The sequence below is a fragment of the Ovis canadensis genome, chromosome 25, assembly GCF_042477335.2.
Source record: "Ovis canadensis isolate MfBH-ARS-UI-01 breed Bighorn chromosome 25, ARS-UI_OviCan_v2, whole genome shotgun sequence".
NCBI lineage: Eukaryota > Metazoa > Chordata > Mammalia > Artiodactyla > Bovidae > Ovis > Ovis canadensis.
Window position 1 is genome coordinate 45,478,997 of NC_091269.1, and position 27,823 is coordinate 45,506,819.

Below are 27,823 nucleotides of genomic sequence, written 5' to 3' on the forward strand. Positions count from 1 at the left end.
TTCAGCCCACAGGCATCTCCAGAGGCACTGCCACCCGAGGCGAGCACAGAGGGACAACCCGGGTACCCTGCCTTTCCCCACAGCATTGGGGTAGCGGGGAGTGCTTTTAGGGTTGCTAGGGACAGGATGTGTTGTCGTGGATGAAGATGGAGGCTGGAGCTCAGAGTAAATTTCGCTGAAAACAGGAAACCACGAAGCTATACGTTCACTAGTAAGTGTCCAGAGACGAGCTCGAGGCCACGCAGGAGGAAGCTGGGGAGGAAGTGTGGTGTCTTTCTCTCCAGGGCCTCCTCCCTTCTCCACACAGCGGCAGGTGGGCCTGGGGTCTGGCAGCCAAATTCTTAGAAGTTGTCTCTGCCTTGAGGTCAGAGATGAGGTTTGGGCCAGGCCAGCCTCCCCACCAGGCAGGAACATTCTTTCTGAACTGGGGGATGAGGAGTCTAGTCTGTGGGCTTGTCCTTCAACCCCAGGGGTAGACTGGCCCTGCCTTGAGCAAGTATTACCCTGCCCATCCCTGCCCCTGGGACTCCACAAGCTGTGAAGAGAGCACCCTCTCTTTGTGGCAGCTGGCACTGAGTGTCCACAGCAGCAAAGAAAACAGAGGAGTGGACTCCAGGGACAAAGCAGGAGCCAGGGTTCAGTGTTCTGGCCACTGGAGGCGTCAGTGCAGTCTTGAGGCCCAAGCCCCCTGTACAGCTCAGGGCCCACACTGGCCCACAGCCTTGGACCTGAGAAGGGAGCTCCGTGGCTCCAGGTGCAGGCCCGGGGCTCATTGCTGCTGCTCCTCTCCCATCCCCATCCCGGCCAGGGGGAGCATCTCCCTGCCTGCTGGGCCCTTATCCTGGCCAGAAGCCCGGGCTCTCAGCACCCAGGCCCGGCTCAGCAGAGCCAGCGTAGGCTGCTGGCAGACGAATGCCCAGTTGAAATGACACGCTCCACAGGGCAGTGCCCGGGGTGCCTGTCTAGTTCAAATGACCCCACCACCCACTTTCACCCCACAGGGCACAGAGATTCCCTCCCCACTCCTCTCCGCGCTTGAAAACTCTTTAATTGAAATTCCACAAAGGATTCCCCCTCCTATTTGTATATAAAGACAAACCCGGGTCATGCCTGAAGCAGGAGATGGGAGCAGAGGGTCTAGGGCAGAGCAGGCCCAGACTTTCTGTGGACACGCCCGCTCCTCCCACCCAACAGGGTCCCGCTGCCCTGATGGCTCAGTGGAGAGTGACTGGAACAGAGGTCCTCGAAGACTGGGGGTGGCGGTGGAGGGCTCCCTGGGCCTCAGGCACCTCAGAAGCAGAGTAGGGATTTCAACCCAGCTCTTACAATCTGTCCATGGGGTTTTTACACTGTCACCCACGTAGTTTTTAATAGCACCCCCTCTTCACACTGAAAAGTCATCATAGTTTGGGCAGTACATTATGTGGTCACCAGCTCTCCTGAACACAGGGAGAGGGGGAGGAGCCCTCTCCTCTGAACCTTCCCAGCAGGCCCACGCCCCCCGCCAGCCCACTCTCCCTCCACTCACCACTATGGCGGGCGGCAGTACAACCTCTGACCTGGCTCCCATTGCCCAAGATGCCAGTTGGCTCACAGTGGTCACCGTGCCCCAGGGTGTACTTCCTGTTTTGGGGCTTCCGGCCAGTGCATTCTGGGGACCCAGAGTACAGGCAGCGGGAACCCCAGATTTGTTTAACCAGTTGATAGCCCCTCAGAGAGTCTGCTGGTTAGAAGGCAGCCAGGTCAGGCAGGCCTAGCCCCAGAGCCTCATGATTACAGAGAGTGAGTCTGATGGATGAGCAGTCTCAGGCGGGAATGGGGAGCCAGGCCCACCGCAGTGGGAAGAGTCTCTGCACATCTTGTGTCTCGGGCCTGGAGCGTGGCACTGGGAGGTCTGCCCAGTGCGCATCTGTACTCTCAGGTCTCAGGGCTTATGTCCCAGAGAGAGAGGCTGCCACGGGAGCTGGCAGTCCTGGGGCTTTGAGAACAGAGGTCATCTGGCATCAGTAGCTGGTGAATTTCAGGTCCCTGGGGTGGGATCCAAGCCTCTCACCATCCTTGAGAGAGGGGCTGGACTGTCCAGCACCTTCTCCCTTCTGCCATCCAGAGAGGTGGAAGATCTGGCCGTCAGGAGTATTTCAAAGAGTCTGAGCTTACAGCTTGGAGGGAAGAAACCAGGGCCAAAGGGACCAGCACGAGGGCCAGCCCTGGCTCAAATGCCCCTGCCCCAGGCCCAGCCACAACTACCCACGGGCCCCCAGCTGGTTTAGACGGCCTCAGAATTTGGGGAGTCAGGGACAGGGTCTGCAAAAGAAAGGAAAAGCAGAGTGAAGGGGGGCTCCTCTATCTGTCATTCCCCCCTCCCACCCCTGCCGCAATCCCACACTCTGAGGCTGTGAGGATTCCCAGGAAGGTGGGGAGTGTGGCCGGTACACTGCTGGTCACAGTGCTGTTAGGGAAGAGAAGCACTCACCTAGGGAGGGGAAGAAGACATCCCCAGGGCCCGGTGGAGACAGAGGAGTGTTGGGCTCAGACAGCAGGTGCCGCCCAGACTCAGAAGGCTGCCGCTGGGCCATGTAGGACAGGGGCTGCCTGGGCTTGGCCTCCAGCATCCCATGGGAAGGTGGAGAGGTCTCAAAGCCGGGGTTTTCAATTCCTTGAATGTTGTTGCTGGAGAAGCAGGATAGGAGGTCATGCGTGCTGCCTGGGCTAGGCCTCTGACCTCCCACCTGGCCTGCCTCACTTCTCTCCCCTCACCTCCCCACCCTTCCCCTCACCTGCCTTCCCACCCTAGGCCTCGGAAGCATCTCCTAGCAGGAAGAGAGGCTCCAGGGCCAGGGAGGAAAAGCTGGGCTGCACTCCCCACCTGCCCTGAGCTGAGGGCATTTGACCATCTGTCCCCAGGCCCAGGAAAGAAGCCCCAGGTAAGAGCAGCTCTAGGACTCTGGCTTCTTGAATCAGGGGACAAGTCTCTCTTTGGTCAGTAGAATTAATGGCCTTAGGACTGATTGTCCCCACAGCTTGTCTTGAGCTAAAGGGAGACCTTTTTCCTCCCTAGGAGTGGGACAACCTCTGAGGACCGCTCTAATTCTGAGCTGCTAGCAGGATCTAGCTAGGACTTCCTGTGACCTGTCTTAAATATCATCCCTTTCAGACACCAGGGAGGAGCTCTGAATTTGGTGTTACGTGTACTGGGGCCAAGTTTCTGAGCATGTCCTGTTCCCAAGGATGCCCTCCATGCCAGGCGCAATGCCAGCTTCCTGCCCAGGGCACACCACACACACTCCCCATCCACTCCATCCCCAAGCTGCCCTCCCACCACCACGACGTCTGAGCTAGGTCAGCCTCTGCCCTTGTGGCTTGACTGCTTTCTCCTTGGGGTGCCCTGCACTCCTTGGGGCCTCAACTCCACATGTGCTGACCTCCTTTGCATGTTTCAGGGTCTGCCTGGGTTCAGCTGCTTCCTCCCCTTCCCCACCCCAGCTGACCACTGAGGCCCAAAGGTAGGTGCATTGCTCATCCAAGCAGCGTTGGAGCCAGCCAGCTGGGTGAGGGGTGGCAGGGCAAACAGCCAGTCGGCACAGATGGCAGATGGCAGGCAAATGCTCTTCTAACCAGTTGTGCCAGGCAGCTAAACCGGGGCCCTACTGCACGGACATACCTCCTTCCTGACAGCTGGCCCAGAGCTCAGGGAGGACCAGGAAGTCCATGTCTGTGTTCTCAGCCCCATTGTGATATAAGCAGTGACCAGAGAGGAGAGGGGAAAGAACCTAGTGGAGTCAGGAGAATCAGTCTGTCCTGGCTATAAAGTTCCCCCAACCCCTTCCGCATTAACTGCTGTATAAGAAGCTGGGTGTAGATAGATACCGCCCAGCAGAGACCACAGCCCAGGGAAGGCAAGGAGAGAGGCTGCCAGACTTTGACTGGGATGGCACAGTTGTGGCAAGTGTCCGCAGGAAGGTCTCCATGGGCCTTACCTGTCCATCCGCACCAGTTCCTGGGCACCTAGGGACAGACAGAGCAGCTGGTCACAGAGGGAAGGCTTTCCCAGACAGCATCCTGGCCCTCGCTGGCGGACACCCCTCGGGAATGGGAGTGAACCTGGGCAGGGCCGTGCTCAGCCCCGGATCCCACTTCTGCTCCCTCACGAAGCCAGGAGGTCAGTGTTGTGTGTCTACCCAGCAGGTGGGGCCTTGCTCAGCGGCCCGTGTTGACCCATGATAAATTAAGCTTGGGATGCATTTGACAAGCGTGTGGGGCAGCTAGGAAACCAAAGGCAGCGGTGGTGATGTTAGGCACTCAGGATCAACCAGAGGCCTGGCTCCTGAACTGTTGTTTCCTGTGTGGCCATTTGTCACGTTCTGGTCGTCAGCCATGATTTACTGGGCAGGAGTGTTGCAAGGTCAGTTCCTAATTAAGAGTTCCTGGTCCCCTCTGTTCTGTCCTCTGCATTGCCTAATAGGGTCAACATCTCTCAGAGGAACCCTAGAGGGCCTGAGACTTCATCAGTTCTCAGCCGGGCTACCACTCTCTACCCTGCAGTCAAGCTGCTGCCACCCGGCCCCGCTGTGGAGGTTCCCCATCCCACAAACCGGCCACCAACCAGATGCAGCTACCCCAACTTCCCTCTTTCTGGCAGCTCCCCACGTACTCCCACAGACCCTTCTTGTTTTTTTTTGAAGAGTTTTGCTGCGCATTACGATGGGGAAACAAGTGGTGGGGGAGGGGCGCAACAACAGAGTACCCACGGGAAGTTGCATACAAGTTCCTGAAATCCCGCGGTATCGGAATCATGGCTGCTTGTTTACCAGGGCGATTCTGTGTGGGAAGTTGCATACAAGTTCCTGAAATCTCGTGGTATCGGAATCATGGCTGCTTGTTTACCAGGGCGACTCTGTGGAGCTTCCTGCAGGCCTCTGCCTTCCCTGAGCTCATCCTCTCCTCTGCCCTTGAAGAAACCAAGTCTGCCTGATGGTAGGGAGGCTGCCGGGCCCGTGGGCCTCTGTGGCACCCTGCCTGCCTCAGTGCCCCCAGCACTTTGTTGCTGTTGCTCAGTCCTCAGCCACATCCGACTCTGCGACCCCATGGGCTGCAGCTCGCCAGGCTTCCCTGTCCTTCACTATCTCCCAGAGCTTGCTCAAAATCACGTCCATCGAGTCAGTGATGCCATCCGTCTCATCCTCTGTCGTCTTCTCCTGCCTTCAATCTTCCCCAGCATCAGGGTCTTTTCCAGTGAGTAAGTCCTTCGCATCAGATGGCCAAAGTATTGGAGCTTCAGCTTCAGCATCAGTCCTTCCAATGAGTAGTCAGGATTGATTTCCTTTAGGATGGACTGGTTGGATCTCCTTGCACTCCAAGGGACTCTCAAGAGTCTTCTCCAGCACCACAGCTCAAAAGCATCAATTTTTTGACGCTCAGCCCTCTTTATGGTCCAGCTCTCACATCCATACACGACTACTGGAAAAACCATAGCTTTGACTAGACGGACGTTTGTCGGCAAAGCAGTATCTCTGCTTCTTAATACGCTGTCTAGGTTCGTTATAGCTTTTCTTCCAAGGAGCAAGCATCTTTTAATTTAATTTAATTTCCCAAGCCTTGCTCTTTCTCTTCTTTCTGAGTGTGGCTTACTCCCAAGCACTCCCTCCATGCCCAGCTCTGTGGCAGCACCCTGCCTGGAGCACACCACACACAGTCCTATCCATTCCATCTCTGAGCCACCACCTGTGCTCCAGGCCACTCAGCCTCTACCCTGGGGCCACACTCCTGCTGTGTCCCAGGTGACTTCTGCTGCCATAATTCCATCAGCTGCTTCTGTAAAATCTGGATCAAGAAAAATGACCCGAATCTCCACTTGCTCTCCATTTCATACCTGGTTTTTCTAGAATCGTCCCCTCTGGCATCACGTGTGTCTGTCTCTAAACCTTCAACCACATAAGTCTTTTTTTGGAGAGGACAGAGGACTGGCCTCAAAAATATTTATTAGGAGATAAATGACTGATACCTTCCTGTTACTGCATGTATTAAATCTGGGGATAAGATGCTATGAAGTCGTCGTCCATCGTGAAAATGGAATTTGTTTAGAGTTTCTGAAGGCGTGCTCGTCATTGGTCATGGCATAGCCCTGGCTGGCCCACCGCACCCCCTCGAGCTTTCTTTCACTGCAGGTTTTCAGCGCCCAGCTCATCTGTCCCTTCTCTGTGAAGCCCTCAGTCTGTAGGTCTCCCAGTACCTGCAGCAGGAGATACTGGGGGCTGACCCCAGGCTGCCCGTGTCCTCAGGACACGGCCACAGCGTTCCGGCCTGGGGGTGTCCCCTCTCTGGTTTTCCATCCTCCTGCCTGGGACACAGGCAGAGCCCTGGCCCAACCCCTGGGGGCCCCCGTGAGGATCAGCAGTGCCCCTCCCCTGCCCCGTGCCCGCCTCTGCCGGGAATTTGTTTTCCCAGTTCCTGGGGGCTTCCTGGTGGCTCAGAGGGTAAAGCAATGCGGGAGACCTGGGTTCAGTTCCTGGGTCAGAAAGATCCTCTAGAGAAGAAAATGGCAACCCACTCCAGGATTCTTGCCTGGAAAACCCCATGGACAGAGAAGCCTGGTGGGCCACAATCCGTGGGGTCACAAAGAGTCGGAGACGACTAAGCAGCTTCACTTTCAGTTTCCTGTTCCCTGATGGAGGCGGACCTACGGTCTGGAGTAAGAGGGGACAGAAAGTACCTCTTTTGCTGGGAGCCAAGCCTGCCTGAGCACGGCCCCTCCTCATCCCTTCCCCACCTCCATGGAAGCACTCCACAGAAGAGCAGGAGCTGAGGGCGGCTCTGTAGCCACGCCTCTGCCTGGTTCATCTGCTGGGTTCCTCTTTCTGCTCCAGATCTCTTCACCTTCCCCAACCCTGGGGTGTCTGTGTAGATCAACTGTGGTAGGCTTTGTGAGAGGAATAGGGCCTCCTGAGGGGTGGGGGAGAGTGACCCACTGAAGAGGGACAGAGGGATATCCAGTTGTTCCAGTCCAGCCAGGGCCCCCCTCAGCTACCTCCTGCTGCAGACAGCAGGGGTGGGAGGCGGTGCGGGAAGAGATGGGGGAGGCCAGGCAAGGCCCCCCCCCTCCTGCTCTAGGAGGACTGAGGCTGGCCAAGGCTTGTGGGAGGAGTCGAAGGAAGGGCAAAGGGCACTGTCACCCAAAGAGACAAGTGAAAAGGCATCACAGCTGGAAACCTGGCTCCACCACGTGCTCATAAGTGGTTCCTTGAGGGAGCTCCTTAGCTGTTCTGTGCCTCAGTTTGCCCAGCTTTAAAACGGAGCCAGTAGTAAGACTAGACTCTGTTAGGAGGAGCACACGAGAGAATGTACATAGCAGACTGGACATGGTACCTGGCACAGCAATCCTGCTAGTTAGGGGTCCTCAGCTACGATGCTCATGCGGAGTGTTTTTATTATGCGGTGGAACTATGCTCCCTGAAAACCACTGAGTTGAAAAGCTTTGAGTCTGAGTCTTACTAAGTTTTATAACATTTGGTTAGTTATTTAACCCTGCTGATCTTAGGTTTGTGACCTGTAAAAGGAAAGAGTTGAATCGAGTTATCTCGAAGATCCCTCCCAGTTCTGATAATCCAAAGGTCATTTTGTCCCAACTGTTGCTACAGAGACAAACCCACCTATATGTTAAAGCAGGTCCCCCAACAATCTCCGAGTGACACCACTTTCATAAACAAGTTTCAGCTACTCCTTAAGACTGCTCATTCATTCAACAGGTCCCTGTTGAGTATCAAGCCAGCACTGCCAGGGGCCAGTGGGTCCCCTCTTCGCCAGCACGGAGCCCAGCTCTTATCTCTTGAAGAGCAGAACTGGGTCAGCCTTTTGCCTTGGCTCTTCCCTGTGGCTGAGCGGGACACTGGGGCAGGTCACTCACACCCCACCTAGCCCAGGCAGACGGGGATACTCACGGCGGTTGGAGGCCACCTGCCTTTGCTTGTAGACCAGGAGCAGGATGAGGGGGAGGCAGAGAATACCCACAATGCAGGCGCTCGTAGCCAGAGCAGCAGCCGTGATGCCTGAATGAACAGAGAGGCAGCCAAGTGAGGCCCCAGTCCCGTTACTCCTCCTGAGGGAAACTGAGTCCCAGAGAGGGAAGGCCCAGCAGGATGGGGGCCCGCCTTCACCCAGGCCCCACAGCTAGACCCGCAGTGACCTGCAGAGGCGTGGAAGGCGTGGGAACCCCAAGAGGGCCAGAGTACCCAGGGCTCAGGCCAGGCGCTTACGGCTGAAGCAGCTACAGGGGAGAAAGAGAAGGGACCTCCTCACAGCCTGCAGGAAACATCTCAACCACCTGGGGCAGGTGGTTGCTCCCTACAGAGGAGAGCAGGCCCTTCACAGGCCCCATGTCACAGAGCTCAAGGTTGAAGGAAGCCCGAGAGATAAAAAACTTGTGCAAACAGATGAGTGGCGATGACTACACAACGAGAACGTAATGAGTGCCGTTGAGCCGTACTCTTAAAAATGGTTAAAATGGCAATTTTATGTTGTGTATGTTCTATCACAATGAAAAATGAATGAATGAAAAGCCCTGTTTATCCCCTGAGAGACCCCTTGGCTCCAGGACAGGGCCTCTAAAAGTGATCTCACATGTACAGTTCACAGGGAAACATCTTGGAGCAGGAACTAGGGAAATGTGAATCCTTGTCCAATTTAAATGTTTTTAAGCTTTTGAAATTACACGCACACAAATTTACAAGTTTTTTTTTTTAATTCAACATTTTCTTTCTCCACCTGTACCTGGGCCCCCTCCAGAGACATAATCTAGATACATTCTCCGCATGTACAGCATATATGGGATCATGTGACAACTGGTTTTCCCACTTAGCACAGCTTGGACACCGAGATCTAGCTGTATTGGCACAGAGATCTAGCTCATTCCGCCTAGGGCTTATCACGGGGCTCACCTAAGTTTATTGAAACAGTCCCCTACTGGTGCATATGTAGGTTGCTTCCATTTCTCAGCATAACTAATAATGTAGCAATGAACTTGTATAGGCATCTTTGCTCACTCAGACAAGTACATCACTATATAAAACCTAGTAGTGAAAGTGCTGAGCCAAAGAGTATGTGTATTTTTTTTTTTTTAGGCTATTGCTAAATTGTCTTGTAAAAAAAAAAAATAGTTGTACCACTTCATGGTCCCATCCACAGCATGGGAGGTTTTATTTGAGTCCATCTGCTGACTCTAGGAGTTTAGCTGGGAACAGACGTGCCCTCAGAACCACAACCAGCGTAAGTGCTTTTCCTTCCCAATTTTAGCCCTTCCCTCTGACAAAAAAACAATGGGGTAGAATACCTTGTCACAGCGTCAGCTTGACCCTGGGAGCTTTGGGGAGGTGAACGGGCTCATTGTTGCCTTTGCACTACTTATTTGGGTATAAAGGCTTGTTTTTTATCTCATTGTATTACTGAACAACCCCACAGTGTAAACAAGCTTTCAGAGGGTTTGTTCAGACCTCGGAAGAGAAAAAGCTGTTTTCAGGTGCGTTAGAAGTACCCGCTGGTACAGGGACAGTTGCTCTGTTGTTACAAAGCAAGTTCAGCTCCACATTAAAGCAGGCTCCCCACGTATCTTAGCAAGGCTGCACTTTGATGCAGAGTACTGAAAGTAAAACATTTTATAATTCAGACATCTGAGTACCTCCGAACTCCATCACAGGACCTTATTGTGGGCACTGAGAAAACGGCTGCAAAGCACCCTTCTCTGGTCATCAAAGCAGGTGTCCTCCAGACTGGCGTTAAGCAGCATACGGTGTAGCCAGTTGGTGACCACTGAGCATCTTGGCCCAACCTCTCTCCTGACTGCGGTCCCCAAGCAAAGACTCCCTCTCTTTGGCCCCTCTAGGGGATCGGGTCTTGGTTTCCTTATAGCCTGGGCTGGGAGTTGAGGCTAGGCCCAGGGAGCAGGGTTTGGCTGGAGTTTTGTGGGCCAGCTGCCCTCTGAGACCATGGGCTCCTCTGCAGAGCACAGCCTCGCCGCAGCTCCCCACCCCGCCCCCCATGTGTGGCCAGTACCTGGGGCAGAGTTGGGGAGGTGTCTGGTCCTGTAGTCATCCAGAGGCAGGCTCATGCCGAGAAGGTGATCGGGCACTGGCAGAGGCAGCTGCCCAGCCAGCACCAAGCAGTGTGCCAGTCCCTCACAGAGCGGGGTGGGATAGAAGGGGCTCAGCCTGCTCAGCGAGGCTTTGTCCAGGGCCTGTCAGTACCCAAGGGTGTTTACGGAGGAAGGAGTTCAGCAGGACTGCCTGGTTCCGGGGAGGGGGCTGGATGAAAGCATACATCTGCTGTGCTGCGGGGTGGAGAGGTTGCTTCTCGGGGAGATGGGCTGTCCAGCCTCCTGGCGCAGGTTCAGTGAAAAACCACAGCCCCTCAGCAGCTCGGGGCTCCTGGGCTCCTTCGGTACCGGCTTCCTCATCCCACTCCTCTCTTATCACCTCCCCTGCCGCCTCAAGCTGATATGGGGATTTCATGCACCAGCTACCTTCCTCCTCCCCCAAGATATTAGGAAATTGGGGCTGCAGTTTGCTGCTGTCGTTACTGTTCAGTTGCTAAGTCACGTCCAGCTCTTTGCAACCCCACGGACTGCACTTAGAGAAGGGAAACTGAAGAGCTTCTTGGCTGGAAGCATCATTAACTGATCTGGTACCAAGGCTGGCTGTGGAGCCCCTGTCTTTATAGCAGGGACTGGGGTCTTTCCAAACATAAGTGCAGCAGAGGGCAGGACCCAGCAGTCAGCCCTGGGACCTCCTAAGCACATGGATCACCAGGCGAATGTTTCACACTGTTAGAAAACAGGATATGCGTCCACCTGCCATCTACTTGCCATCCTGCCTTGGTACAGGGGAATGGATGAGATGATTTGGGAAGCCAGGCCTAGAACTGCACATTAGAAGTAATAATAGCCAACACATACACAGCACTTACTCTGTGCCAGGCATGGTTCTTAGTGCTTTCTTTACACAGAGTACCTCATTTTAGCCTCAGAACAACCTTAAAAGTATACATACAACCATGATCTCCATTTTACAGACGAAAAAACCAAGGCACAGGGAGGTTCAGCAACTTGACTGATTTTAGGATCTGTGCTCTTAACCACTTCACCACACTACCTTTCATTAGAATAGACTCAAGTTGCAAATATGGCCAGCTTAGTACTTAGCTTCGGAGAAGGCAGTGGCACCCCACTCCAGTACTCTTGCCTGGAAAAGCCTATGAACAGAGGAGCCTGGTAGGCTGCAGTCCATGGGGTCGCTAAGAGTCGGATACGACTGAGCGACTTCACTTTCACTTTTCAGTTTCATGCACTGGAGAAGGAAATGGCAACCCACTCCAGTGTTCTTGCCTGGAGAATCCCAGGGACGGGGGAGCCTGGTGGGCTGCCTTCTATGGGGTCGCACAGAATCGGACACGACTGAAGTGACTTAGCAGCAGCAGTACTTAGCTTTTTTTTTCTTTTATTAGTTGCCAACAGTTTAAAATTGAGAGCTCAAGTAAAATCTGGACTTCTGACTTTGCTTGAAAATTTAGTGACTCTGGCAACCCTGGGCCCCTCTCCTGGCGTGTGACAGTTGGAACTGCACGTACAAACTGGCAGCTGGGTTTTCACCAGTCTCTGCTGCTCCGTACTGTCCTCCCCACAAGCTCCCTGGCCCTGTGAGCATTCAGTCTTGGACCCCTGACTCAGCACCTTTGATAACATGGGCTGCCTCCCTGCAAGTTGGAAAGGGACACGCGTGCTCCCGCTGCTCAGTGGACACATGGTACCCAGAGAAGAGAAGCACTGTCAAAGCACCCACACCCCACCCCAGAGCATAGCTGGGTTTCCTTTCATCTGAGACCACTTCCACCTTAGTGCCAAGACTCCTCACAGCTGTCGTCTCCAGACCGCCAGAACCCAGACTCTGAAAGGGGACTCCAGCCTTTAAGAAGCTTTCAGATTGACACTTTACCCCTGCCCTTGACAACTGGGACAGAAGCGAACGTGTGCCTGTGGCCATTAAGAAGCCAATTCCCTGCAGACAGTAGTTCAGGGAAGCAGGGAGCCGAGTGAGGCTGCACATCCCATGACTTGGAGAGGAAGGAATATGTCAAATCCTGAGAGCCAAGGTGCCCAGCAAAGGAAGCCTGACCTTCTCTCAGCAATCAAGTTCTGCCTCACCCTTGGGCTCTTATCAGTCAGACTCCTGGAACTCCCCAGGTGACTTCTGTTCCCTTAACTCCAGCAGCTGCTGCTCTCGAGTCTAGAGCAAGAAAAATGACCCAGATCGCCACTCCCTCTCCATTTCACACCTGGTCTCTCTGACACTGTCCCCTCTGGCATCTCTTGTCACTGTCTCCAAGACAGCTGACTTTCAGAAAATGAGTGCTTTTCTGAAAATGAATGACTTTCAGAGGGGAGGGCCCCAGTACTCCGGCAGGGTTTGCACACTGAGAACCAGGTTGCTCTGGCTTCTCCTCTTGGCTCTGGGAGACTAAGAACCACTCACTTCATCCATCTGAACCTCAGTTTCTCCATCTGTGAAATGGGAGCAGTGGCAGAGTTGTTCTGCAGGAGCCCCTGGAGGCAGAAGTGGGACTGGGGGGTTGCTCATAGTAGAAGGGGTGATGGGGAAGTGAACACTCAGGGACCCACCAGGTGAGGCTTACCCTGTCCTGTGCACAGCACGTGTGTGCACACATAGTTGTGAGGCTGCTGCATGGGCAGGAAGGGGCTGCCGAGGGTGGGTGTGAGGGGGGGGGGGCTCTCCACCCTCCCCAGGGAGCCACCAGTGGAGGAAGTGAGGAAGGCAGCAGCTTGGTGCGAGGCCACACATGAGCTCTGTGGTGTGCAGGCGAAGAGGCTTGTTCTTAGTTTCTTAGTTCCATGTGGGTCTGGCTCAGACCAAAAGTGTGTTCTAATTTTATTCCTGGCTAGTCTGTTTGTTGTTTCAAAAAAAAAAAAAAAAGAGTAGTTTGAATAGAAAGTCACCATGGCCTTTGATTGGGGGGTTGGCTTTGGCTGAGCTTCCTGGCTTCAGCTGTGATGGATGTCCTCCTGGAGGGCAGGGAGAAGACCTGCACTTTCGTGTCTCAGGACCTAGGCAGGAACTGGTCCGGACTGGATGCCAAATAAATACTAATGGAGAGAAGGCTGAGGAAGCCAAGAACCCCTCCTGTCAGAAGAGAGGGCACCCCTAAGACATCTCCCCTTTGCTGTCTCCAAGCTGCTGGGTATTCTCACCTGGACTGCTAGTGCCCAGGCATCCCTCGGAGTAATGCCCCTGCCCTCCATGGGCACCTCTGGCCAAACACCAGGGGGCTGACTGCCACCCACCGCCCTGTGCATCCAATCTCCTTCCCCAGCTGTGCGCACCTCACCTCCAGAAGGCGGGGTGAGCACAGTGCCAGCTGTGCTTTCCTTGTGAGATGCGTGAATTGAGGCCAGCAATGTCACCTCTCTGGGCCTCTGTTTCCATGAGTGTGCCATGAAGTTGGTGACACCTACTTCACAGGGTTCTTGTAAGAAGCCATTGAGATACCAATACTTAGAAGGACTTGGCACACTGCCTGAGATATAGTAGGAGCTTTAGGAAAGGTTGTTCTGTTCCCCTGCCTCAGCCTCTCCCTCCGCCCTCTCCACACACATGGAACAAGGTTGAGTCCAAGCCAGGAGGACCCACACACACACCGCCCTCCTTCCCATGTGGCAGAGGAGTGGTCCCCACTGAAAACAAGCTCGGCAGCCTGTGGCACCCAGTATCTATCATGGGGGCACTTGGCCCAAGGTCACTGCCAGGGCACAGCCTCACCCAAGAGTCAGGGGTAGGACTCAGAAGCCAGCTTCCTCAAACTTCAAGCCTTAGAAGGGGCGTGGGCTTCTGGGGGCTGCAGCCCAATGGCTCAGGTGAAGGAGGAAGCAAAAGGGAGGGGCGGCAGCAACAGAGGAGGAATGGGGTTCCGTGGGCTTGGGGTGATGAGGTCAGAGTTCAGAATGAGGTCTGGGTCCAGGGTAAGGACAGAGAAGAACAGAGACTCCAGAGGAGCCAAGAGGTGGTTCCTTACTTTCACTCTCATTGGAGGAGGGTGGGTACGCGATGCACTTGGATAGTGTTTCTTCGCCTGTGGGAGCAGAGAGAAGGGTCATTAAGTGGGCGTCAGACCCTGGCGGCCAGGAAGACTTGTCCAGGCTGGTGTGCCCTGCTCCTGTCACAGATACCTTTGCTCGTGTCCCCTTGGCAGCGCTGGCCCAGCTGCACACACACACACAGAGGCATATTTTCACTGCACAGCCAGGCAAGCCCTGCCCATCGCCATGACACCCCCATGGATGTGTGGCTACCTGCCCACACCCACACCTCTGTCTAGTCTACTGCCCCTTGTCTTCACACACACACACACACCCCACCCCCCACCCCACCCCCTAACTCACACAGCAGGTCATATATCACAGCCCTGGAATTGTCGTGAGCAGACACACTCCCAGCCCAAGTTCATGTGCTTAGTCACTCATTCGTGTCCTACTCTTTGCGACCCCATGGACTGCAGCCCGCCGGGCTCCTCTGTCCATAGGATCTCCCAGGCAGGAATACTGCAGTGGGTTCCCGTTTCCTTCTCCACTAGTTCCTATACTCTCTCCCATCAAAAAACCCCACTGTCTTAAACAGAGTCCTGTATGCCCTTCCTCTCCATCACACCCAGCGACCCAGAAAGAGGTGTTCACAGCTCCACATCCTCACACCCCGTCCACCACCCCTGGAGTACCAGCGCCACCCATACAGAATCAGACACCCCCGGCACAGTGTCACACCACCAGACAGCGCGCGCCACCCCCTACCAGTCACTCGGTCCTCTGCTCATCCTCCCAGACAAGCTCAGACACCATCCCCACAGTGACAGCCGCCCCCGGCCACCCCGCAGAGGAGGGGCTCACCTCTCTGCACCTGCAGCTCCATGGCCCCAAAGAGCCGCTGCTCCGAGTGGTGGTGCCTGATCTCCACCACCAGGCAGCAGTAGAGGCCGCCGTCCAGCAGCGTCAGGTTGCGCATGGTGATGGTGAAGTTGCCGTGGTGGTCGGAGGCCGACTCCAGCCCGTAGCGCTGGGCCAGATCCTGGCTGCTGTTGGCCTGGTGGCTGCTGTGGTGCAGGTGGAGGTCCTGGAACGTGAGGTTGCGGATGGGCCGGCGCTCTGAGCAGACCTGCACCTCGCCCCGCGAGCTGCGGTACCAGGTCTTGTAGAAGGTCACATCGTGCCCTTTGGCCAGGGGGCCCAAGAGCCTGCAGGTGAGGGTGACGTTCTGCCCCTCGGGACACACGTACAGGGAATAGGGCGTGGCAATCTTGAACGCTGTCACCAGGCCTGCTCAGAGAGACGAGAGCCCGTCACCCACCTGAGCCGGCAACACTCCCAGTACCCACCCGAGTAGGGAAGAACCTCAGCCTGGGGCTTCAAAGATATGGGTTCCCCAGCCACAAGCTCAGGGCCAGTCAGCTGACCTCCTCAAGCCTCAGCTTCTTCTTTTGCTCGTGAACCCGGCTCCCTCCAGGCTGTGTGGGAGGAGCCACAGGAGCCTCCCCAGGTAAAGCTGGATGAGGCATAGGCGAAACACCAGGCAGGCAGCAGGGTGGGCCGGGCCCCCAGTGTCCCTCTTCCAGGGACGTGTGCTGACCCCAGCTCCCGTCCCCTCACTGCAGGCACCATAGCTCTGCCCAGACCTGGCCCCTGGCACTTGCAGTTCCCGTGCTCAACATATCAGGTGGGAGAAGCAGAAGGCAGTTTGGGAACAGCAGCCCCTTGCCCTGGACCACCCCTCTGGGGGCCATTGGCATCTATTGCCACTCCTGGGGCCAGCCTGCCCCACACCCCCCTCATCAGTGAGCACTAAGGCAGCATCTGCCCATGTGAGGCCTATGCCAGGGGCTCTATCTCACCTGGATGCTGAAGACAGAGGCTCCCGTGAGAGCTTATGGCCTAGCTGGCTAGACAGGTCCTACATCCTGAAAAAGTAACCCCACAGGACAAAGGGCAAAGCCGCACCAGCCTTCGGGGCACTTGAAGGAAAGAGGACATGACCTTCCTGGGGATAGTCAGGAGACTTCTTAAAGGAAGGAGAATCTTTGGGGTTGATGGACAGACAGGAGCCCAGCACTTGGGAGGCAGTAAAGCAGAAATACCCAAGGTGTCTCAGGGACAAGGACAGGTGTGAAGAAAAGGTCATCTCATCCAGGTGCCTGCCTGCCACCTGGTCTTCTTAGACACATTTTCTCATTCATTTTGCTTCAATAAGCAAATGAAGGGTCCTCTTGACCCTACCTCCGTCTCCCAGCATGTAACCATGTTGACCCCCCAAAGCACTGGCCCTTTAACAGAAAATTCTGTCTAGCTGTGAGCCTCAGTTTCCTCATGTGCGCAGGAAGGAAAATATTAGCTACAGTGGGGTTGTGAGAGGACAGAATGAGGGAAAGTGGAGAACACGCTATGTGAGCTCTCATGCCCTCTGCAGACAGCGGAGCGATAGCTATAGTTACTAGACATTAGCGATGTTTTCATTTTATTTGGCATCTCAGGGGTTGTTGTGGGCCGACAGGGAAGGAGGGTTTGGAAATATGTACAAGATGCAAATGGATATGCCCCTTCTGTTGCCATTGCCTAAACCCAAGATAATAATGCCACTTCTTTCCAGACGCCCTCTCCCTGTTTTACAGCCTGTCTCCTTACCCCTCCCCAGAGGAGCTGAAAGCCTGGCCCAGTCAGGAGAGAGGCAGCCGCCGTAGCTTTGGAATGGGCTTAGCCTGCAAAGGAGTCGAATAGCTGGGAGTTACATAGACTCTTAGCCTCAGATGCCTCGCTGTAAAACACAGAAGTGGAACAGCTCCCTGCCAGAGTTGAGGCAAAACTACAGATAATTTATGTGAAATGCTCTGAAAGTTGGGGCTTGATACCTGGGAGCTAGATAGGTCTCTAAGTCATTTCTGCAATTCAAAAGACATTTCTTAGGAGTGAAAATAGAACAGAGAAGCCTGCTTTGAATCCTTTCTCACCAAAGTGTGAATGACTGATAACAGCTGTGGCCCAGCCTTGGCATGCTTACATATTTAAAGCAGAGTGTGAGGAGGCAGAAAGACATTTCCCCCAAAGAATATGTCTGCAAGGGTGGAGTTTTAAGCCCCAGAGGGTAAAAAGGACAGATACACACCAGAGCCTCCCACTCCTGGCACCTGCATGTGAGAGGGAGCCATGTCTAGGAATCTCAGATTTTTGGGAAGTCATTGCCAAGGTGAGCAAAAACGTCAGAACTTTAGTCAAGATGCTCATCTCCTTTTCAGGGAGAAATGTAGATGTCAAGAAAGGGAAAGTGGTTTGCCTGAAGTTCTGGAGGGTATAAACTCAGAACCTGAAGCATGGGGGCTTCAGGTAAAGAAGGATCTAGTTAGGACTAGAAGAATAATAAGTAGGATGGGCATGGCCAACAACCCAGTAAGGCAGGTGTTATTTTTATTCCTGTCTCACCAATGAGGAAACTGAGGCACAGAGATGTTAAGTAACTCACTGAAGTTCACAGAGAAAATACCAGAGTCAGAATTAAACTCAAGCACTTAGACACTGTACTAAAAGAAAAAAATTCAGAATTTGGCAGCCCACAGGCCATATTCAGCCTTCAAATATATTTTACTTGAACCTCAAAGTATTTTACATTTTTTTTTTGAGATTGCCAAAATTTAAAGACCAAGAATTTGATACGAAAATTCTGACTTCCAGCTTCTCTTTGAAAATCAGAACATTAACACTAAACCCAGCTTTCCAGATGGTACCAGTGGTAAAGAATCTGTCTGCTAATGCAGGAGACACAAGAGACCTGGGCTTGATCCCTGGATCAGGAAGATCCTCTGGAGGAGGAAATGGCAACCCGCTTCAGTACTCTTGCCTGGAAAATTCCACAAACAGAGGAGCATAGTGGGCTACAGTCCATGGGGTCACAAAGAGCTGGACACAGCTGAGCGCAAGCACACACAGCTTTCCTGTGAGGCACTTGTCAACTGAAACTGAGCAGCAGCCTCCTCTTCCCATGGGGCCCTGGTGCTCTAGCTGGCCGCAGTCCCCACCTCTCCCTAATGTTTCCCCCTAGTCTGCTTCACTCTCTTCCCATCAGTGTCCCACAGACATTTGAGTTTCTGGTCCGTGAGTGGGCTCCTTGGTTTCTAACCAGGGAGGCATTCCACTCCCCAAGCCCACTGTCCTACAGATATAACAGTCAGGCTCAGGGAGAAAGTGATCCACCCAAGGCCCCCAGTGGAAACCGAGCTACTGAGTCATGGCTGTGCCAATAAATGACAGTGGGAAGTAGTCACAGAAAGGGCCCTCTGAGGAAGAACAAAAACCCACCCAAAGAGTGGACCTGGATTAGCTCTGCCCTGTGCTCCCCCTTTTCCCCAGCCAGCCATGTGACAGCTCCCACCAGCACTTCTCCCAACTGATACCCCATTTTCCCTTTCCCCAACATTATCTTTAGCCCCAGAACTACCCCCAAGGGTGTGAGCCGAATCCAGATCCAGCAGTACTGGCAGGAGCATGCACACCCGGGGGCCAGGGGAAGGCTGGCTCAGTGGAGGCCAGGGCCGCAGGTCTGGGTGAGTGGAGGCAGAAGCAAGAAGTGGAGCTCAGAGCCGAGCAGGGTGGGGACTGTCAAGTGGACAGAGGTGTGGATGGGGTGGGGCGAATATGTAGGCAAGATGAGGCTAGCTTGTGGGCAGGATAAGTGTCTGTGAGCACAGGGTGACGGGGCAGGGTGGGAGCAAGCAGCAGGGCCTCCAATGGGGCACCAGCCCAGGGCCTCCCTGGTCCAAGCAGTGATGCTAGGGACCACAGAATTCCCCAGAAAAGCAGTGGGGACGTGCTTTTCAGCCCAAGAGGCAGTTTCTTTGCAGATTCACGGGGGAACACAGAAGTGGGGTTCAGAGACAGAGCTGGGGAGGGTCATTGCTCAATTCCTGACACCCCAAGCACCCCAGAAGGCCCTCTTCCCCTTTTAGAAAAAGGAGAAGCTACACTGGGCTTTAGGTTTGGGTGTGGGAGAGAGTATTCAGTTCCAGCAAACGGACTGGACGGTGTGGGCCAGATGTCCACAGGACTTGTCCTGGGGGAGAGAAAACATCTTGTTTGTTGTGTCTGAGACTCCAACCAGAATAAGGCTAGGGGCAGCCTGTCCTTAGGTGGACTCGCAAGGGCACGGTGTTAGGGAAAACTACACACGTGCCCCATGCCTTCCACGACTGCACATACACATGTGTGTTATCAGGGGTTATAAATAGCCCAGCTGGAATTATAATTATTTGGTCAGAGGATGTTGCTTATTGTAAGCAGCAGATCCTTTTGGACACCTGGGGCATTGTCGGAGACTGGGGAGGAAGGCCCCTGGCTCCAGGGTGGCCGAGAGCATGTGGAACAGGAAAAGGCCCCAGGCCCTAGGCTGAGCCTGTGCCTGTGTGGGAACCATCCATCACTGTGCTGTTTTTAGGGCCCAGCCCCACCCCCCACCCCCACCACCCTGCTGCTGGGTGAGTTTGCAGAAGCACATGCAGGAAGAATGTTGTGACCCTGGGGTAATTCTAGGTCTAGGATTAAAACTCTAGCCTGGGTGGGCAGATCCCTGGGCCCCAGTCCCCACTTAGCCATGCCCTTACTGTGCGCCTTGGGCAGGTCCCATCCTTCTCTGGGTTTCCCTTGCTTTATCCTATCTTGAGAGACTCCCCACATTCCTAGCCACCTTCCAATTCTGAAACCCTGTGGCAGGTGAGAAAGGCTGTCTTTCTTCAGGGCAGAGAAGGGTGACAAGAATGGGCAACAATACGAAGATGACCACAGGCATTTATGAGCACTTCTTACATGTTAGGACTTGCTGAGCACTTGGCACTCATTTAATTCTCATAACCTCTGATGTAGCTCTTATTATCCCCATTTTAAAGAGGAAGAAATAGAACTAGAGAGGTGAAGCGATTTGCCCAAGGCCACACAGCCCTATGTGGCTGAACAGAGGCCCACACCTTGGACAAGCCAACGCTGCAGACAGGAAGAGCCCTCCACCCCTCCAGCGGGTGGAGCTAACACTTCATCCTCTAGCTACTCAGAGTGAACTGACCTCCAGTTGACTTCTGCGCTCTCCATGCAATCATCCTTGCTCTGCCTCAGACCCAAAGCAAAAACATCATTCTTTCATTCCACAAATATTTACTAAGGTCCAAACTTGAGCCAGGCCCAATGCAGAGAGGCCATGGGGGTGCAGAGTTCCTTAAGGAACTTCCACTCAGAATTCAGTCCTGCTTCTGCCACTTTCTAGCAATGGGACCCTCAGCCACAGAGGGGCTGAGCCTCTTGTAAAAGCTTCTACTCTAGTCTAAGAGAAAGTTCTTGTTTGGCTTCATCCCAAGATGCTAGTTTTTGTGACCCCTTTCCCCCGCAAGCAGGCACCTCGTGAAACCCTTTGGGTGTGCATGGGATGGGTGTGGGGGTGGGGGGGAGGGCATGTAAACAGGCGTGTGTATTTTCCCTGACCAGGCATGAACTTAGCCCACAGTCACCAAGGCAACACCCTGGCCTTTGGAGGTGGGTCCCTGGTTCAATTAGTCAGGCCTAGAAGGCCCCACCCAAACAGCTAGACTCTGTCTAGCTGCTAGGGGCTGTAAGTAAACAGTTACTCATGGCCTGCTATTGCTGGCCCTGTGCTAGATGCAAAAGGCCAGGTCCTCACAGCGGACCCCAAATGGACCCTGCCAGGGCAGTCCATGAGGGCGTAAGGAAAGGCCAGGCTCTGTCTTTATCAAGATGCCGAGCACAGAGGGCAACAGAGGTAAGGACCAATCAGGACTGGTCCTGATTCCAGCGCTAAGCTCCAGGAAGTAGCTCCAGGGCAAGGGGCTGAGGGCCCAAAGCTGGCAGGTCCGCCCATGGGCCTCCGTAGCCGGTGAGGACAAAGGGCATCTCAGATGTGTTTATTGATACCTCCTCCTGCAGGAAATGTCCATTCACATCAGACCAAGGAGTCTAGGAAGGGGAAGCCAGGCTCTATGGGAGGAAGTGGCATTTCCAGCACCTTGGGAAAGCATCGCTGCCTCTGGGGCTGGAGGCTGCTGGCCAGCACACCTCCCCAGGGAGAGCCTGGGGCTGGCCAGAGCTGCGCCGGTGACCACTCCTCTGGATGGCTCCTTCCTCAGCTCTCCCAGGCCTTCCCTGAGGACGGCTCTGTGTAGCCCAGATTGCCAGCTCCAGCAAGCTCCCCTCAAGATCCTGTGCTTTGAGGACATCCTGAGGTTCAGGTTCATATCTCGTTGTGCCTGCCCCTCAGTGCAGGAGGGTTGGTGGTCATGGCAGCAGCAGGTGCTTACTCTGTGCCAGGCATCATTCTGATCACTTTTACATTGGTTCACTTATTGAATCCCCGCTCTCTGTGAGGTAGGACTGTGACCATCTCCACTTTACCAATGAGGAAACTGAAGCACAGAGAGGCTAAGTAACTTGTACAGAGTTTCACAAATAGTAGTTGGTGGTGCCAGGATTTGAGCCCAGATCATCTGGCTCCTGAGATCTGCAGTGTAGAAGTAGCCGAGGATTAACCACAGTCCCCACCTCCTTCCTACAGACGTACAGTGTGACCTGGCCAGTGGGGCTGCCAGCTCCCTCTTGGGACAGCCAGCTGGTCCCAGCATGAGAAGAGGACCCAGCTAGAGCCACTGTATTTATTTGGAGAAGGCAATGGGTTGGGGGGGGGCGGGGAGAATTGGGGTCTGGAAGAAGCCCAGATTGGCCTGCTGACCCTGTCCTGGCCTCTTAGGATGGGAAACTGCCCTCCCTCCCTTCTTCCAGGAGAGCTAAACTGGCCCCTGCCACCAGCTGCCACTCTGCACAGTGGGGAGTTTTCTTTTGCAGTGGAGAGGCGCTCACGGCATCAGCATAAGGAGTTTTACTTTCAGTTTGATGGCATTAAATAACATTGAATCACATAGAGAGAAGGCTATTCCCTTTTCAATTCTCTTTCAGTCCTGATTACATCAAAGAGAAAGTCCTAGTTTGATACCAGTGTATCTCCAAAACATCTCTATTATATGCTAAGCTCGTCGTCTTTTTTTCCTTGCAAGGTACAGCAGGCTTGGAGCCTTCTCCAGGCTATAGTTTCCAATCAGAATTTACCATATTTGGTTTTCCTATTACACACTTTTATGATTTTGTTCTATTTATGGCAAGTGACACTGGCTTTCCATTTATGGCAAGTGATATACAGTTTCCTTTTAAAATCTATTTACCTAAGTAAAAGAAATGAGTAGATTTTTTAAAGTACATATGGTAATAGGCAGACACTGTAGAAATCCCCAAGGTGGTGAAGAAAATGGACTGAAGGTCAGGAAACACCATCATGGAATTACCCTTCAGAAGCATGTCTTCAGCTTTGCTGAGACCCTGTTACCCAGCCTACTCAGGGCTCAGATAAAGAGGGAGTGTGTGTTTGTGGTCCCATAGTAAGTGAACAGCAGAGGCAGGACTTGACCCCCTGGTCCCCATGAGAAGTAAGATCCTATGTAGAAGGGTTAAGAGACTAGACTGGCTTGCCAAGGAGCAGAGCAGCTTCATTACTGAATTATTGGTGTGCACAAAGGTGGCCATTGTTTTTCTCCCTGGGGATGGTCAGCCAAAGTAAAATAGGCTGAACATTAAGCTCAGTTACAAGACCCTAAGAAGGCAAGCAAACCCTGGCTTGCCTTGAAATTGCAGAGTCCCCATCTCCAGGGAACCTTAAGAGGAGCCTCTACAGGTACCTGCATGGGCATTTCAGACTCAAAGTGCATAGAGGTGGCACAAAGGGCTGGACTCAGCACCCCAGACCTCCAGGATTCTAGAGAGCCCTGCCCCAGGGAAGCCAGTCAGTGCCTTCCCATGCTCTGGGCACTCTGTTGGACAGCAAGAGCGCTAAGGAGCTTAGCTAAGAGCTAAGGCAGCAAGGAGCTAAGACAGTAAGCCAGTGGCATGCAGCCGTCAAAAGCCAGGAGACAGAATCATACCACACAGCCAGAAGCAGGTGCCAGGTGCTATATTGTGTGTGTACCCTTCGCCACAGCCTCTGGGGGAGGCACTGTCATCGTGCCTCTTGGAGAGATGATAGAACCTGCTCAAGCATGCTGAGCAATGCACAAAATCACAGAGCAGTACAAGGCCATCTTGAGAGGTGAATGGAGGGCTCATTGCCTCCCCGAGCTGGACTGTTAAGTAACGGGTTGTACAAGAAACCCTGGCAGGCAGCGCACACGACTCCAAGTCCCTAGATTCTCCATTCTCACACATGGTGGCATCAGGAAGGCCTTGCATGTGCCAGCACTGCTACTGAGGGGTCCCCAGGCTCTATCAGAAGCTGTCCCGCTGCTCCTGGTCCCCCTCCCCTGGTGAGGCCAGACTACTCCTGGATGAACAGCTGACTTAAAACCTGGAGCCTCAAACTCAGTCTTTGGGACTTGGTCAGTGCTGGTTGAGGGGTCACTGCCAGTATATCCGATGGGCACTGAGGACCCTTTCCTCCCTCTCTTCTTTCCCTCAGTCTGCTTGGCCCTAAGACCCCCTGTGTGTGTTGCATATAGGGAGGTCACCCCTCAGCAGTGTACCTCCCACTGGGGCCACCCTGTCCCTGGAGGTCAGACCCAAGCAGGGAACCTTTGCCCCATTTGGGAGAAAAAGAGAGCAACCAGCCCAGCCAGGGGCTCCCCAATATAGCTGGGGACCCCTTCCATGGCCTCAAGGCTGCTTCTCTCCACCCCAGGGCTTCTGGGCAGAGGATTGTGGATTTCCTAAGACTAGTCTTTGCTGTGTCAGAGGCTTGCACCATTGGGTTACTCAACAAGGGCCTGCAACACTGCTTACCATACAGGGAAGGATGGGCTCCTCCTTCCCCAGTGCACCTCCATGGACTAGACCCAGAGTTGGAGACTCCTGGGTCAGCCTGTGAGGTCATGGCAAGGTCAATAACTTCCATAGGCCCTAGGGATGCCAAAGAGGAAGAAGAGGCTCTGCCATCCTTGGGGTCTTCTGGGTCCTGGCCTCCTAGGTACCTCCCTCCACCCATCTCACCCTGAGTCAGGTCCAGGAAAGGGGTATCTGCAACTTCTCCTGGGCTCCTAAGCATCAGGCTCACCACCACCATTCTCCACGGTGCTGGCCTGGCCCCAAGAGCTAGAGAGCAGGTCTGCACCAGCCACCCCACCTCACCTTCCCAAAGCATCAATCCTGCCCAGGGCAACCCAGCACCTCAGCGGGCTGGTAAGCATCAAACCTGCCCAGGGCAGGAACCTAGCGGGCTGGTAAGCAGGTCTATTCAGTTCACAGACCCTCTGGACCATGCCTGCAATTAGGCCTGCCCATCTCTTAGCCCCCTTGTTGCACACTCTACTAGGTAGCAGCATGAATACTCATTAGCACACCCATATTACAGTTAGGAATACTGAGTCCCAGACTAGTTCAAACCTAAGAGAATTCTCGTGGCTCCTTTCAGTGGAAGACTGCTTCAAACCCTAATTATCGCCCTGAGCTGGGCCCAGGAAGAGATGGAGTACCCAGCTGTCTCTGGGAAGTCTCCGGGCTGTGTAGACAACACGAAGCGAGGGGCTCCGAGCCTCCGTGCTGCTGGCTGCTCGTGAGCCAGTGCTCTGTGCGCTCCTCCTCTGGAGTTCAGTTTCCCAAACTGGGGCTGCTGAGCAGAGAGCAGACCAGCCAGAGGAGGACCCAGGGCAGGGCTAAGAGAACTGACGGCCTCTCAGGGTCACTTGGAGAGGCTGGGACAGGGCAGGGCTCTGTAGCCAGCGGGCTGCTGGCCTTCCTGCCTGCCACCATCCCCTGCTCCTCTGGGAAACCATGTCTGCCACGAGCCATGGCCTTGGTGCTGAGACTGCTCCCCCACCCGCTTGGACTCTTCCTGGGGAGCACCCAGTCGAGGGCTTAGGCAGCCATGTCTGCGGGGTGTGGGCTCCCTCCCCCTCATAGGAGGCCAGGCCAGCCTCCCAGCGCTGAGATGGCATGAGCCTGCCTGCCCTCAGTTTCTGAGGTGTTCTCCAGGTTCTCTCAGGCTCCTCCTCTTGCTCTTACCCTGTCATCCGCTCCCTCCTCTTCTTCCGACTCGCCCACTGGGTCCCATGCCAAGCTCCCCAGCTCCCTCCTGCCTCCTCCGACTCCCTGCATGACTCACACTTTCCCTCCGCCTTCCCAGGGAAAAAGTTTAAAAGTTGAGTTCCATAGGCTGCCTGCTGGTCCCCTCCTCCCTCACGATGCAATTTCTCCAATCCTAGACAGACAAGAACTGTCGGCCAGACTATGGGTGCCAGGACCTCCTTTGCCCACCCCCCAACTCAGGGAGCCCCTGTGTCCTGACCAGCATACCACTTAGAGCTGTGAAAGTCTGGACTTTGGAAGAGGAAAGTGACACCTTCCCGTGTATGGCTTCTGTGTTTGAGCTAAGGAAACTGAGGCCCGAAAGATGCTATAAGTTATCCAAAGACCTAGAAGGGGCTCATAACTGAGCTGGGAAATGCCCCCATGTTCTCCCCAGTCCCCCCGGGGGCAGCTTTGCTAGAATGCCGGGAATCGGCTAACCGCTCAGCACTCAGACCCTCAGAGGGGTGTGCATGTCCAGCAGTAGACCAGTGGCCACACTGACCAGTGCCCACCAAGAGTCAACCGTGAGTGTCACCAGGGTATAGGACAGTGGCTGTGAGTATACAACTCCCCTACCGTGTGAGATCCTGGAGCCCTAAGGCGGGGCAGGGAGATGCCGCAGGTGTCAAATGCTAGGGGCATTCACTAGAACACACTGGGTTGTCTCCACCGGGTCCACCTCCTGTTCGGCAGAAGGTGCTCGTGCCCTGGGCTCTCTGGGCTGGGAAGGCTTGGACAGGCAGCCGCTTAGGCAGCTGTCAGCAAACAGATGTGCCCATCACCCAGCCAGGGCACTTGGCAGAGAGCTGCTGCCCGCTGCCAAGTAGTCCTAGCAGCCTCTCTGCCGCGGGGGGTGCGGTGGGTCACAGGCGGCTGAAGGGGGCTCCCAGGGCACCCCCGTCTGACCTGTGATCCCTACCCTGCCCGCTGTGTTCTCCCGGTGCTCCTCCCCCGCACCCAGGCTCGCCAACCTTACCTCGGGAGGCAGCCAGGAAGAAGGCGAGGAGCACAGGCCTCCAGCGCCGGCTGCCAGCCTCCGGGACTGGGGGAAAACCCATGTCGCCGTCGGGCAGAGCTGCGTCTGGCGCAGCGGGGCCAGAGCGGAGCCCAGGGGCGCGCAGAGGGTACTCCTGGTTCGCAGCGAGCGGACGGGACGCGGCCGGCGGGGAAACCTCCAGGCGAGTGAGTGTCGAACAAGTGAGCGCAGACGGCCGCCCACTCCGGGGGCCCCACAGCACCCCCGGGCGGCCATGGAGGGCACTGCCTCTCCAAGGCTCCACGGGAGGGACTTCCCGCTGTCCCGCACGGCCTGGCCCTGTAAGGTGGGGGAGCCAGGCAGTATCCCAGAGAGTCAGCAGCGCAGCTTGATTGCTAGTTTCAAGCCTTTTCTTCTCTCCTCTATTCCTGTTTGCAGAGGATTAGTATTGGTGCAAAGCCTGAGAAGTACATCTACGTCTAACTTAGCATCCTCATCATAGATTGTATCAGCCCTCACCCACCAGCAGGGGCTTGAACCGATCACCCTCCAACCCAGCCCAGGTCCTGATATGTAGTAGGCACTCCCAGTAGTGGAATGGATGGATGGGATCTAACTTTTGTAAAGAGCTGGGTGAGTTGGAGCAGGCTCGACTGTAGGTTCCAGAGCCTGCAACACTCTTGTGCACATGTATGTACCCATGCATAGGTGCAGGCTTGGCACACCCCTACACTGGGACACTTGTGGGGGGGGGGGGGGTGTGCACACAACATTGGGTAGTGTGTCCCATAGAAAATCACCAGCACTCCCCTGGCCCAGGCCGCAGCATCACCTCCCACCTTGCAGCCTCTCTTACTCCCTGTACCTCAGATGTCTGCAGGACGCTCTCACACGTGCCCACCTCTAGCCCTCTGCTCTTGCACCACACCCAGTACTGGCGCTCCTGGCAATGTCTCTCTCCTTTCTTCCAGGTTCTTCTTATCGCTCAGGGCTCAACTCAGGCTCTTTCCTTTTACAAAGCACCCTGAATCTCCCCTGAAGGTCTCCAAACAGTCTACAACCCCTTTGTCTACCACACCAAGCCTGGTGTTACCAAATATCTGGCCTCCCCCCAGGCTCATTTGCCCTCCTGGGCTAGACTATGAGCTTTTGGAAACCAGGGTCTGTCTCTGATGTTTCCGAGTCCCTGGCACAAAACTGGGCATAGGGGAGATGTTTGATACACACTTCTCTGAATGGATAAGTTGATGTGTGAGTGAGTAGTGATTTCCCAAATAGAAGTGGAGGTGACAATGGTAAGGGCCAGGGATCAGGGGAGAGGGAGAGCCCAGCACTGTACTCTGTTTACCCCCGCCTAGGTGAAGCTTCCAAAGGCTTTGCCGACCTGTTAAGGGTCTTGACCTCACAAGCAACACCCAGGCTGAAAGACAAAGTACAGTCAGAGTCTGTGTGGGTCAGGATGGTGAGACTCAAGGAAAGCCAGGAACTCTGGGTATCCCATGGGCAGACTAGTCCAAGTCAGAGATTCTCTGAATGCTTCCAGCCCTCACTCCCAGGGTAGGGAGAGCTGCAACAGAGGAAGGGTGGGCATCATGCTATTACTATGTGAACTGGCATAGGCCTAGTCTCCCTGAAGCCAGGGACTCCCCCTGGGATGGGAGTCC

General features: G+C 54.7%; 2 protein-coding genes across 3 annotated transcripts in view; one reads left to right on the plus strand and one right to left on the minus strand.

The window, feature by feature from the left end:
* Positions 1 to 27,823, plus strand: part of CDH23 (cadherin related 23) — a 78,047-nt gene that overhangs the window by 7,739 nt on the left and 42,485 nt on the right. The window lies entirely within an intron of this gene.
* Positions 1,031 to 26,581, minus strand: VSIR (V-set immunoregulatory receptor). Its single transcript, XM_069572004.1, has 7 exons — positions 26,160 to 26,581; positions 14,936 to 15,361; positions 14,068 to 14,124; positions 7,935 to 8,042; positions 3,978 to 4,005; positions 2,474 to 2,670; positions 1,031 to 2,304 (listed from the first exon to the last, which is right to left on the minus strand). Exons 1-7 carry the CDS (start codon positions 26,239 to 26,241, stop codon positions 2,267 to 2,269), a joined length of 936 nt encoding a protein of 311 aa, XP_069428105.1. The 5' UTR covers positions 26,242 to 26,581; the 3' UTR covers positions 1,031 to 2,266.